The sequence below is a fragment of the Trichoplusia ni genome, chromosome 6, assembly GCF_003590095.1.
Source record: "Trichoplusia ni isolate ovarian cell line Hi5 chromosome 6, tn1, whole genome shotgun sequence".
In the NCBI taxonomy this organism is placed as follows: domain Eukaryota; kingdom Metazoa; phylum Arthropoda; class Insecta; order Lepidoptera; family Noctuidae; genus Trichoplusia; species Trichoplusia ni.
The window spans coordinates 12,905,924-12,918,460 of record NC_039483.1 but is presented as its reverse complement, the minus strand read 5'-3'; the positions used below and the strand labels follow the sequence as shown (position 1 = coordinate 12,918,460).

The following is a 12,537-nucleotide window of genomic DNA, read 5'->3' as shown; positions in this document are numbered from 1 at the left end:
GAACTCTTCAGTAGAATAATAAGATTTATCACTTAAGAATTTAGTTAATTGCTTTTTGAAAATTTAAATTTTTAGGTCTTTCCAGAGTGACGGTATTTTATTGTAAATTTTTGGAGCCATACAAAAAATGCTATTGTGCATCATAGTTGTTTTTGATGTTTGAATACACAATTTGCTATTATCGGGTCTATTGCGATTAATTACATCAGACATCTTTGCAAATAAATGAGGGTTTGTTTTTACAAATACGGCGGTTTCTAAAATGTACAGAGACGGAAGGGTTCATATTCTAAATTTTTTTAAATACGATTTACAGCTATCAGTAACTTTCAGCTTGAACATAGTCCTTAAGCATCGCTTTTGAGCTTTGAAAACTAATTCTTTGTTGGTGGAGTTACCCCAAAAGATAATACCGTATCTAATAATAGAAGAAACGAGACCATGGTAAGCTGTAAGAAGAGCATCCATGTTAATTATAGGAACCAGCTTATGTACTGCATATGAGGCCATACTAATTCTTTTTATTAAACTTTCTGTGTGTCATACAAAATGAATAACAGAGGACCTAAGACACTACCCTGAGGTACTCCATATTTGACGATACGCATTGATGATTTATGTTTCTCTTCTTGTTTTGTGTCTGTGTTTATTGAACTTATTTCTGTGTATTGCCTTCTGTCACTGATGTATGAACTTATTAGATTTAAAAATTTAAAATCAACATTCGAAATCTAGAGTCTGTATGTTACGCTTTAGAATGTCTACATTAAAGTCGCCCATTATTACAATATTTTCATATTGTTTTTTAGTAAGTGTTTGCAACAGAATCTGCATTTTTTCCATACATATATTAAAATTGCTAGGTTTAGGTACTCTGTAGACACATGCAATGACAATCTTATATTGCGTAAGTTCTATTGCACAGCATTCAATTACACCAGGCAACGAATTTTTTTTTGACTTGTTTTAATTCGGTGTATTGGTGGCGATTTTTGACAAGTATACATGCACCTCCTCTTTTGCTTCCATCTCTGCAGAAATATGCTGCCAATTGGTAATTTGAGATAGTCAAGTATGGTTCATAACCCGTCATAATAAAATGTTCTGTAATACATATTATGTCAACGTTTATTTTTTCTTCTGCAGCAGTTCTTCAATACATACTGAAATTGCGTCAGATTTGTTCAATAATCCCGCAATATTTTGGTGTATATAGGTATTTATTATTCACGAAAAAAATCTTCAACATATTTTTCGGGTTTTTTACTAATATTGGAAGTAGTATTTATTTTCAAACTGGTTATGTATTGAGTTAAATTATCGTCTTCATTCCTATATTGTTAATTACTCCCGTACTTCTGTAGAACATGCTATGGTCACAACACACACACACGGAAACTGCCAACTCTTCTTATTATGTCTAATTACGCTGTTTTTAAAATTAAAGTTCAATTTAACTTGCGTAATTAGGTTTTTGAATGACGGTGACTTATTTTTGTGAATTATCTAAAAAAAATCCAGTAACTTTTCATAAAGAAATTCAAGAATATTTATTCTGTGAACAACACTAAACATTAATTTGACAGCTTGTCCTGTGAGTTTGTCTGTTGACTCTAAATGACATAACCAGATAACCACTGTTACGAGGTTATAAAATAGTTTCATGTTGAATTATTTTTCCAAAATCATTCAAATATATGTTTCATTATAATGAATACTAGAGCACTATTACACTTAAAAACTTCCTTTATAAATTTGTGTTGTAAAAGTTATTTACATAACAATGTAGCAAGCGTTACCAAGATACACAGAGATATTTACGCTAGAATGTATCCTACAAGAGTTGTATTGTCTGATGGTGCTTCTATTAATGTACGATATCATGAACCGAGAAAAATTATTAAGGTACGGATAAATAATTAATCGAACAACAGAAATTACGAAAAACTAGCGGCCTACATTTTCTCTCACCTTTATTCTTTCCTTAGCCTCATGCTTTCGGGATATACAACCAATATAAAACCGGAGATAATTAAGGATAGGTTATTTTATGTGGTTTAATTGATAAACTCTACTAATTTTAGTGTTTTTTACTTTTGTAGCACTGTTGCTGATCATATTTACATATCATATGATGATATGATGTAGTAAATGTTAACATTTTGAATAAATTCCTTCCTAAAAATAATAATTAATTTACTTTCACTTGTTTCTAGCTGCCACTGGATTTGTCACAATTAACTGAAGAAGAGCGTAAAATGAGACTAGAAAAGAGGAAACCAAAGAAGAAAGTTAAAATTACTGATGATATTGAAGATGACTTTAATGCCAAGAAATATTTAAAATACATAAAAAAGAAGTAGATGCCATAAGCATTTCATGTTATTAGGTTTTAGTTAATTATAAAATATAAAATTAATGCAGGCTTTCAATTATTTTAAACTAACTGCATCCTTTACTTTAAACTTGGAAAAAAGCTCATAAAGTAGCTCATGTGTAAATGGGGGGTGCCATCTCCATGTAAAATTCTATCAAATTTGGTTCAATACTTTATCCTTACTTGCTAATGCTTTCACAAACACATTAATATTAACTAACTTTAATTTAACAATATTGAGGTTATACTGATTGTCTATTTTGTAATATATTCCCTTTTTTCGTTACTGTGTTTAAAGGGGACCATTAATGTACTTAAAAAATCGATATACCCACTTTTTTATCAAAATCGGTTCAGTCATTTTTATAGTTGTAAATTGCAGTGTCATTGAATTTCAAGCTACCCTGAAAATTTCAGCCTATCGGGAAGTGCCTAAAAATTGAGTTACAAAAATCCAACCAGAACGACAAGCAAGCAAACATATAAACAAGAAAGTGAGTGTGTAAAAGACAACTAGCTATAGCTACAAACAAAGAAAACTAGCTATTTCTCATACCTTTGTCCTCTTATTAATTACGAAACTTCATTGTGTAGATATTCTTAGTGATAATAACTAAACTGGCTTCTCCTAAAGTTTAACTATTAAGTGAGGAATAAATCCATATTTATATATTTCTTTTATCTAATGGAGCGTAATATTTAACCTTTTTTAATCTCATCTGGCAACACTCACTCGTGTTATTTTATTGTGATAGAATAGAGGGCATGGTGTAATAATAACTTTACAAGTGTAATTTTTGTGAAACGAAAACGATTAGTTAAAATTAGATAGTCTTGCTTCAGAAGATAAATAATTAAAAAATACGATTTCATAGTTTTAAATTAATTGTTATTTTGCGGCATTTAGTGTCTTATTTTAGTGTTTCAAAGGGCCATAGTTATGTGTATGTATTAACCTCATCCTTACGAATTACATAAGACGTTATCAAAATGGGGAACACAGTATCAGCTGAGGCTAGTATTAAAATGCCTAACATAAGTGAGGGCTCGAATCCTCCACCAGAATGTCCGATGCACAAGAAAAATGAAAATGTACCAGAAAAACCCAAGGTGTCGGAATGCCCTGTGCAGGCAGGGCAGCAAGGCACCGACATCAACCCTTATAACATGGTAAGTTTTAGTGCTTTGAATCTTATAGATAAGTTCGATTAACATATGAAAATAACATAACCTTCAAACATAATTATTATACAATATCATGTGTGCTACATAAATGACCTTGTGTAGTCAAATATCACACTATTACACTGTGCTGATTATGTTGATTATACAAAGTACAATACCTAGAAAGTGGACTTACATCATTGTAAATGACTCTTCTGGTTCAGTAACTTATAACAAGTATATACTAAATGTAGAAACTGGCATAAAGACAGTAAACAATCATTTTATTGGGATTTCTATAGATGCCTCCAGCTAATCAACAGCCAGCCCCTGACCAGCCCTTTGAGTTGCCTACTCAGCGCCAAGTATCCTCCATTCCCCGTGCCATGCCTGATGGCTCCACAGAGTTCTGGGTGTATCCCAGCCAGCAAATGTTCTGGAATGCTATGCTGCGTAAGGGCTGGCGCTGGAAGAATGAGGACATTGAGCAGAAAGATATGGAGGATATTATCAAAATACACAATGCCAACAATGAACAGGTATTTAATGTGTAAAATTGCCTCAAGAATAATCACATAAAAACATAATTATGCCATTTAGTTTAGTATCCAATTCCTTTAATTAAATTATGAAAATTTATTTTAAGGCTTGGCAGGAGGTCTTAAAATGGGAGGCTCTTCATGCAAAGGAGTGTGGACACCCAAGACTTAAAAGCTTTGGAGGTAAAGCTTCAGATTACAGCCCCAGGGCCCGCATAAGGTCATGGCTGGGGTAAGTCAAATACTAGCTAAATTATTTACATTTACTTTTTTTTGGTAATGGATATTATTGATACTGAACTATTTAAAATACTTGTTCTCTAATGGTAACTCAATCTTACATCACAGATTTATTGTGACAGTAACAAAACCCCACATTTTGTATCATATTAATTCAGATTATTCAGATTATGCAATAAAACGTATTATTTTGTTTTCAGATATGAACTGCCCTTTGATAGACATGACTGGATTGTAGATAGGTGTGGCAAGGATGTCCGCTATGTGATTGACTACTATGATGGAGGAGAAGTCGACAACAAGTATCAGTTTGCATTACTGGATGTCAGGCCAGCAATGGACTCATTTGACAATGTATGGGACAGAATGAAAGTCATGTATATGAGATACCGCTATGAACTTATTGGCACCAAGGAAAATACTAAATTGACAAATTAGATTATAACTTTACCACCAAAATATAATGCATAAATTGCAATTAAGTATTTATTTTTTCGTGGGGTTCTTCTGTCGACAAGAATTTGTCACTGCGGAAACTCTTTGTGATTATATTTTGTTTGGACTATTATTCACAAAGTTATAGATTTTTTAGATCTTTTCTTGATAAGTACTTTATGTACATAATATGTTCCTTTTAAGATAGTAAGATTAGGAACACTTATCAGTACTTATTTGATATTAGTTAACATTTTAGTGAAAATAAAAATGCTACCAGCATATTAACAATAAGGTTTGGATTGTATTCATACTAAACTAGATGTCTTAGGAATGATAGTTTTGTTAAATAATCATGTTTGCATTGCAACATTGTTCATGTTAATAAATCCTTGTAGGAATATGTTTAACTAACAAGGTTAAAATACGATACATAGTAAAATGAAGTTGAAATAAATGATCTTTTATTTTTAATCCTTAAATTATAGTTACAATTGAAAACGAAATGCTCAGTTATCTATACTGACTAGTTGGTTAATAGATGGTGTTCCCATACATTCATTTTTGAATATTTCAACTTGTTGTTCAATGTATCCTTCAAAATTATTGTATGGACAGCTTGGTAGAACTTTGTACATTGGTTTTCCTTTAGTGCAATGGTAAATTGATCTCAAGGTTAATACTGGAGGCTTCTCTGGAAACTTGACCCCTAGAAAATTTGCAGTAAAGATAAAATAACCTTTTATATCCAATGTTATTAAACTTTGTAAGGTAAGGGTAAATTACAAACCAATGTCTATCTGCAGGATCCAGTGAAAATTGTTCATTTCAAATAAGAAAGCTGCATTATTTGCGTCATGTTCCAGTACAGCACCTTCATATTTAACAATCAGTTGTGCTAATAAATCTCGTTTTAATTTTTCATTATTGAGCAAATCTCGAATCTGGAAACAGGTGGACATGTTTTTGAAAAAAAAAAAGAAATTAAATCATTTATTCTGCAAGTAAGATATATCATCACTTCTACATGTCTTTTAAGCCTAAGCATGAATATAATATATTGACAGCTATAAAGATTTTGTATGCACTACTTACCTTATTGTTTAGTAAATCAGTCACCATAGGTACATAATCCATTAGGACCCCAGATTGATGCATTCTGCAAAAATAAAAATATTGATAAAATTGAGAAATGACACATTAGAGATGCAGTATTAAGAAAAATTGTAGATGCAGAACTAAGGATTAACCATTACATTAAGCAATGATAAGAATAGAACTTACAAAGGCAGGTTGATATTTCCAAGTGAGTTGGTCAGTGTAGGTGACATAATCAATTCAGCATTTGTTGAGTTTGGATATCTGACTAATAATAATGCTGTGTCAATAGCTGGATTCTGTTCAGTTCTGGAAAAAGATATAGTTAAATTGCTGTATTAACTAGCATAAAGTAATTATTATTGTTCTTTGATTAAATTGTTTACCCATCACAGTATAATTCTGGTAATCTTGATGTATCTACATTAAGTCTTATTAAAAACTCCACAACATGGTTGCCAACCCATACTTCTATGTCCTTCTCAGATGTTAATGCATCTCCAAGCAAAGCACTGTATTCAAAGTAGGCTCGAGAACTCTCATCTTCATTTAGTTTTTTTATCTGTAATAATCATGAGATTCAGTAAACATATTTTTGAATTGAATATCTGTTGCAAAACGATTTTTTAATTCCCTATATTTAAATGTAAACTCTTAAGACAAATAATTTAATTTACTGTTAATAACAACGGTATCTTTTTAGAATTTTGAAGTATTACAAAGTTTATTTACATGATGAAGTTTATACAAACTGATGAGTTCTGACAAGACATCACTAAGTGCCTTGGGATCATTTTCATTCCATTTAAACAGACTTGGTACTTTTTCTTCAAGAAAATTTGCCTCTATCTTCGCCAAAAAAGTATCATCATCAAATCTAAAATCCGGCGCGAACCAAGGTGATGTACTGTCAAATATAACTTCCCATTTAAGTTTCTTAGAACAGTATGGTAGCACAATCCGCAATTGACAATCACCCCCTTCTAAATTTCCAGATATTCTCTCAAAGTCAACTTTAGTTTTACATAAACCTAAGACAAAACAAAAATAGTATAAAATAATTGCCCAACAAGTATTATAAAAGGTGTATATTTGCAGCTTACCAAGTTTCAAATCTTGGTATACATTTTGCACGTATGGGCGAAACACTGGAGCTAAATCGTTGATAACTCCGAAACTTTCGAACGACATGGTGGTGTAAAAGTACTATAGATTTGTTGGTATTTTATATTTTAAAGTGAAAATATAAACTCAAGTATTTACAGAGGGAAAGGATAAGACAAAAATAATATCACAACAACATGACAACAACAGTGACAGACCATAACCATCCATAGACATTAATACATATTTTACATTTCAAAAACTAGTGCTTACGTACAGGGTTACAACAAAATGCCGGTATTTTTGCAAAGCTGTTTAAATAATTAATTTGTGACAGAATGTTGTGACTGCTCTCAAAATGGAATTACTGTGCATATCCAGGTTGAGCACTTCGTTTCGTCGTGAAATAGCAACTAATAACTTTGCCGTTATTGATAAAAAGGCTTTTTAATTTCAAAGATTAGAAAAAACACATAGAACATAGAGTGGAAGTTATCGATAGACACTTCACTATGGCTGTCATTTGTTTTTGTCGGTGCGTCAGTCAGTCAATCAGTCAGACAGACATTGTGGAATTTGCTGAACAGGGACGGGATTATATTCAAGCGTTAAAATATTAAAACGACTTCAGTCCTATTGTTGCTGTTAAATATATTTTTTAGGTTTAAATATAAGTAGTACCTACTAACAACTTGCATGGATGCTATATGGAATAATAATATGAAAAATATGTACTCGTCTGCACAGAACAACATTTCCGACCTACTCAAATTAGCCAAAAAATTCAACTGTTTTTATCTATCAGGTATGTGAATACTTTTTTTGAAGTTATCCACATTAAAATTAAGAATTTTAAATTACTATAGGAAACACGGTTGGGTGTTTGGGTAGTCTACTTTGTGTTTGTAATAACAAGTCGTCGAAGAAGCAACTGCAATGTTTGCTTACATATTTTGCATTGTTCAAGGCTTGCATCAAGGAATATGTAAACCGTTCATAGTAGCCGGATACCAAGTGGGATTGGTTCGTCCTGATGTAATGAAACATCTTATAAGATTTCCAGAGGTAAGATCCGTGTGCCGTTTTGTATTTACGCAATTATGTGTGCCTCAAATAATCAATTATTTACGATTTTTCTTAAAGATAGTATACTATGTCTCAAACATGTTCATAAACTTTCTACATTCTACAAGCTTTTAAAAAAATCACAAAAATGACCTTTACCATGTTTATCTTCTAAAAAAAGGCAAGACAGGTACAGCAATATCATGATAATTAATTTCAAGAATATGATCAACAAAATATTGGTATTGACAATTTGAAAATATAATGTTACAATAACTTAACAAGAAAATTAGTAAATATATGGTGAGAATATTTCCTACAAACAATATATACCAGAAAGTGAATTTTCCAGGTATTTCGGATTACAAGTAAGTATGTTGAATTAAATCCAGCATTTCGAGATTATAAGGAGAGAACAATGCAAATCGCAGATGTATTACAGAGTTTGAGGAAAGAAAATGAAATATGTGCATTAAAAGGCTGGAGAGATGAGGTAGGTGTGACTTCTAATATCTGATAACATATAATATGTCTCTGATAATGTAATAAAATTATTTGATAAAATTATGTGATATAATATTTATTGATCATTTAGCAGCAGTTGACAGTATAATCATATCAAAAAGAAAATTGTCTCGGCTAAAGTATGGATCTCATCAATAGTTGATTTTAATCAAATATTAATACTCCCATTTAATGTTGCTTAATTGTAACAAAAGAAATGAAATAAAATAGTTTAACATAGCCGTTACTGTGTGTCCTATGCAGGCAGATGTACTGAAATTGATGTAAAGGTTATTACAAATAAATTTTATAAAGTGGCTTATGATTTCTGAACTATTTAACAGGAAAAATAAAATCAATTTTCTAGTAGGTACATACAAACCACAACTATAAGATAGATAACTAGAGGTGTTTGCTTATTCCTACTATGTAATTAATTACTGATCATACAAAACATTGTGGATTTCAGTGTTTTGGAGTCTCAACACCATTTTATCCTGAGAACCTTCTAGAAATGGATAGGAGTGCAGTTTGTCTGTTTGGCATCAGGAACTATGGTGTCAGTGTCACTGGCTATGTAGACCATCCAGTCAAAGGTCTTTGCATCTGGCTGCAGCAACGAAGTTTCACAAAACAAACTTGGCCTGGTAAATACAAAACAATAAATGTAAAGTTTAAGAAGCAATTGATGCTGGTTAAGGTTTCAGAATAGAATCCTGACATTTTATATCCTGCAGTTACCGGATCTATTTTATTAAAATATACATTCATATGTACGTTTTTATAAATTTTAAGGAAAGTGGGATTGCTTCGTAAGTGGGGGCCTCGCTGTTGGCTATGGAGTTTTGGAGACGACAATAAAAGAGGCTGCAGAGGAAGCCTCTGTTGCTGGAGATCTTGCTAAGAAGTTAGTGCCAGCTGGTTGCGTTAGGTAAGTTATAAAATTTATTTCAGTTATGTCTGTTATTTTAAAAAAACGAAATGGGTTATCTAAAATGTTACTTGATAAAAGTATATTCACCTAGACTTTTAATCTTGATTAATATCTTAATGACTAATATTAGCCTAAAAAAAATAAAATATGCTTTTTTGTTACTTACTATCAGTTTTGCTAATAAGTATTTTTTTTTTCAGTTTCTACTTTGAAAGTGAAAGGGGTTTATTCCCGAATACAGAATACGTATACGACCTTAAGTTGCCTCTGGACTTTATGCCACAGAACGCTGATGGCGAAGTCGAAAACTTTGAACTGTTAACGGCTGAAGAGTGTATTCAAAGAGCACTATCTCCCCAATTCAAAACTACAAGTGCCCCAGTCCTTATCGACTTTTTGATTCGTAGAGGACATATTACCCCTGAAAATGGTAAGTTTAAGTCTTTTATTATACAATTTAAGTTATCTTGAACTGAAGCTTTCGAAAAATAAGGTAAATAATTATCTTCTATACGATATTTGAAATTGTATTATGTATACTTCATTAGACATTTTCTTAGCTTGAAGTTTGCGGAGAACCATGTTCATGGTAGTGCTGACACATAAAATTAAGTATAACCAAGTATAAAAATAATTGCCAATGATCGGTTTTCTATTAAAGATGTAAAATTAATTCCACTTTTTTTGTGGCTCATAACAACTTTCTTTTACCTTTCGTAAATATTTACTCATTTCGGTAAAGTCATTTCAGTAACAAAAATCGTAATAATTATACATTTTAAATGTAGGTAGGTATTGAACCTACTTATATCATAAATGGTGCAGTATGCTTCCTGATAAGGTTAATTATATGTTGATATAACTTCAAACACAATGAGATATGCTAGAACATTTATTTTAGCGGCACTATGACTAGTTTGTCTAGTCGTAAGGGTTACGCAATGACATTATGAAAGTCATTAAAGATAAATGTTATATAATAAATATTCAATATGTCTTATATATATGAGATAAGCAATATATAACTCAGAAGTAGAAATTGTAGAACTACATCGAAACAGCCTGTTATGTTGAGTTAGTTTCCAATAAATTGTCTTAATGACCCTCGTATAAGAGAAGGGCGACAGTCTCGTGGTTTTAGCGAGTAAAAGTCCGGTTTACCTTCCCGACTCATCTTTTTTAGGGCGGAAAGAGGTTAAGGTTGACCCTGTAAACCTAAAAACTATTCTTGACCATCAATTTCAGAGCCGCACTTCAAGTACTTAGTAGAACTTCTGCATGTTCCTCTGCAGTCCATTTACATTTGGCCCAACACGGCGGCGATGATGGCGACCAATGGCGACGCCTGCGAGCTACACGTAGCAAAAAATGAATGAAGATAACGAGTCACCTCAATTACTTAATAATTCTCAGTTATTTTTCTATTAATACCCTTTGTAGAACTAATGAGTACCTACTAAAACGTATTTTGTGTATGAATTTTCTAGTCTTCCTATATTGCAACATCGAAGAGAAATTATGATAAGTGCTTATACGTTTGTTAGAATGATATTATGGAAATTGATTTATGTTGCATGGTATGGGGTAACTAACATTTGTATCTGGAGATTACTGAATATCTTCTTAGCTCTTTAAATATGTGCCCGCAGCTAAATAGTATATTTTATAAGTGTTCTGGCATTAAATGAATATAGCCTATAGTTAAGTCAGTTAAACGCAGTTATCATGGTTTTTCTTAGATAGTGTTTAAGTAGGTTTAGACGTTTTCCAGTGATGGCTGCACCATTACCAGTTTTTATTGTTTGATAAATTTGTAAATATTTGTTCTAGTTAATTAAATTTTAATACTTCCAGGCCTAATCATAATTATTTTAATTGGCCTCGTTTTCAACATACTTTGGTAAGCTTTGAGTGTTACCTAACTTTTAACGTATAATTTGTTTGTATTTCGGCACTCGAGAATAGTGTATGCAGTATCGTAATATTTTAGTGTACATTGACCAAATCTTGATGTGTTTAGTAATGTTCGTGTATTATTGAAGACATCATAGTTTAGCTAGGTATGGTTAATTTCTGTGATACTTTACCAATTTGGTATAAGGCAATATTATAATATCAGTTTGGTTTCCTGGTTGTCGTAACAAGACCAACGCGTAGAATAAACGGTCACTTGTAGCAGTTCTGAATTCTGGCTCGTGTAACATCTGAACATTATGTATTATTATTTATATGAATTGTTTTTATTTGGTGTAGATAAAATATTTTGTAAAAGTAAATTTATCGAAAATATATAGGTACTACTTATTAAATAATTATAATATTTATTAATCATATAAATTATAGCATATTGTATCTACTAGGTGCTACTTGCAAGTGTGTTGTACGAGATGATAAAATGAAATTCGTAAGTCTAGTCATCGGCATAAGATGAGCGACTATTATAACATTTGTATCCAATACCTACGTACTCAGGGTGTGATTTTATCAACAGGTTTGTTGTTCTTAAGATTCAACATACAAAGCCATCAGTTAGGTAGTAGATCGCCTCGCAGTAGCGGCCTGTGGTATCCGGCTTTTCAAAAACTCATAAGGAGAGAGAAGTTGAAAATTTCATGACATGCAATCATTAACATAAGAATCAGTCTTTTTTTATGCAATGTAATGCTAATGGCCATAAGTTTATATCGTTTGTAGTCTGTGTATGTTGAAGCTAAGTCGCTTTATTGTTAGCTAGTAAATGCTATAATTTACATGAAATATAAGCACACGTATTACTTATTATATTTGTCATTATGGCATTACATTTACTATGATCACGAAGCAATGTATTTCCTTCATATTTTTTACTGTTTAATTATTGTTCCATGGTATATGTACTTCAATTAAATAGAAATAGTAGTTGATAAATGAAACCATACTTCCGGAATCTCGTGATCATCAATGTTAAGGATTAGCACATGTGAGATTATGTATTATCGGCACGTACCTTATTAGTAAATGATTAAGAGGCCTTTCAAGTGTTTGTATAGCATTTGGAATATAATGTAGACCGATTAGAAGAGACTGAATGTTGATTT

General features: G+C 31.7%; 5 protein-coding genes across 7 annotated transcripts in view; 3 read left to right on the top strand and 2 right to left on the bottom strand.

The window, feature by feature from the left end:
- LOC113495472 (carbohydrate sulfotransferase 11-like) overlaps positions 1–12,537 on the bottom strand; it is a 602,728-nt gene that overhangs the window by 132,569 nt on the left and 457,622 nt on the right. The window lies entirely within an intron of this gene.
- LOC113495483 (39S ribosomal protein L55, mitochondrial) lies at positions 1,600–2,419 on the top strand. Its single transcript, XM_026874261.1, has 2 exons — positions 1,600–1,905; positions 2,217–2,419. The coding sequence occupies exons 1-2, from the start codon at positions 1,711–1,713 to the stop codon at positions 2,361–2,363; spliced, it is 342 nt and encodes a 113-aa protein (XP_026730062.1). The 5' UTR covers positions 1,600–1,710; the 3' UTR covers positions 2,364–2,419.
- On the top strand, positions 3,112–5,212 carry LOC113495479 (cytochrome c-type heme lyase). The gene is made up of 4 exons (XM_026874258.1): positions 3,112–3,547; positions 3,844–4,080; positions 4,188–4,312; positions 4,521–5,212. The coding sequence occupies exons 1-4, from the start codon at positions 3,368–3,370 to the stop codon at positions 4,756–4,758; spliced, it is 780 nt and encodes a 259-aa protein (XP_026730059.1). The 5' UTR covers positions 3,112–3,367; the 3' UTR covers positions 4,759–5,212.
- Positions 5,198–7,199, bottom strand: LOC113495474 (BRISC and BRCA1-A complex member 2-like). Its single transcript, XM_026874249.1, has 7 exons — positions 6,957–7,199; positions 6,586–6,884; positions 6,240–6,415; positions 6,040–6,162; positions 5,851–5,914; positions 5,546–5,699; positions 5,198–5,464 (listed from the first exon to the last, which is right to left on the bottom strand). The coding sequence occupies exons 1-7, from the start codon at positions 7,042–7,044 to the stop codon at positions 5,265–5,267; spliced, it is 1,104 nt and encodes a 367-aa protein (XP_026730050.1). The 5' UTR covers positions 7,045–7,199; the 3' UTR covers positions 5,198–5,264.
- On the top strand, positions 7,520–11,320 carry LOC113495476 (uncharacterized protein YJR142W). Its single transcript, XM_026874250.1, has 7 exons — positions 7,520–7,762; positions 7,925–8,022; positions 8,375–8,515; positions 8,996–9,173; positions 9,322–9,457; positions 9,661–9,890; positions 10,706–11,320. Exons 1-7 carry the CDS (start codon positions 7,654–7,656, stop codon positions 10,834–10,836), a joined length of 1,023 nt encoding a protein of 340 aa, XP_026730051.1. The 5' UTR covers positions 7,520–7,653; the 3' UTR covers positions 10,837–11,320.

What these genes read in the sequence shown, in the direction of transcription:
- LOC113495483 (XM_026874261.1), top strand. Translation starts at nt 1,711, where the DNA reads ATGAATACTAGAGCACTATTACACTTAAAAACTTCCTTTATAAATTTG. An exon ending in AACCGAGAAAAATTATTAAG is followed by an intron (nt 1,906 to 2,216) that starts GTACGGATAAAT and finishes ACTTGTTTCTAG; the next exon opens with CTGCCACTGGATTTGTCACA.
- LOC113495479 (XM_026874258.1), top strand. Translation starts at nt 3,368, where the DNA reads ATGGGGAACACAGTATCAGCTGAGGCTAGTATTAAAATGCCTAACATA. An exon ending in ACATCAACCCTTATAACATG is followed by an intron (nt 3,548 to 3,843) that starts GTAAGTTTTAGT and finishes GGATTTCTATAG; the next exon opens with ATGCCTCCAGCTAATCAACA. An exon ending in ACAATGCCAACAATGAACAG is followed by an intron (nt 4,081 to 4,187) that starts GTATTTAATGTG and finishes ATTTATTTTAAG; the next exon opens with GCTTGGCAGGAGGTCTTAAA.
- LOC113495474 (XM_026874249.1), bottom strand. Translation starts at nt 7,044, where the DNA reads ATGTCGTTCGAAAGTTTCGGAGTTATCAACGATTTAGCTCCAGTGTTT. An exon ending in ATACCAAGATTTGAAACTTG is followed by an intron (nt 6,885 to 6,956) that starts GTAAGCTGCAAA and finishes GTTTTGTCTTAG; the next exon opens with GTTTATGTAAAACTAAAGTT. An exon ending in CCAGAATTATACTGTGATGG is followed by an intron (nt 6,163 to 6,239) that starts GTAAACAATTTA and finishes ATCTTTTTCCAG; the next exon opens with AACTGAACAGAATCCAGCTA.
- LOC113495476 (XM_026874250.1), top strand. Translation starts at nt 7,654, where the DNA reads ATGGATGCTATATGGAATAATAATATGAAAAATATGTACTCGTCTGCA. An exon ending in TAAAAGGCTGGAGAGATGAG is followed by an intron (nt 8,516 to 8,995) that starts GTAGGTGTGACT and finishes TGTGGATTTCAG; the next exon opens with TGTTTTGGAGTCTCAACACC. An exon ending in CACAAAACAAACTTGGCCTG is followed by an intron (nt 9,174 to 9,321) that starts GTAAATACAAAA and finishes ATAAATTTTAAG; the next exon opens with GAAAGTGGGATTGCTTCGTA.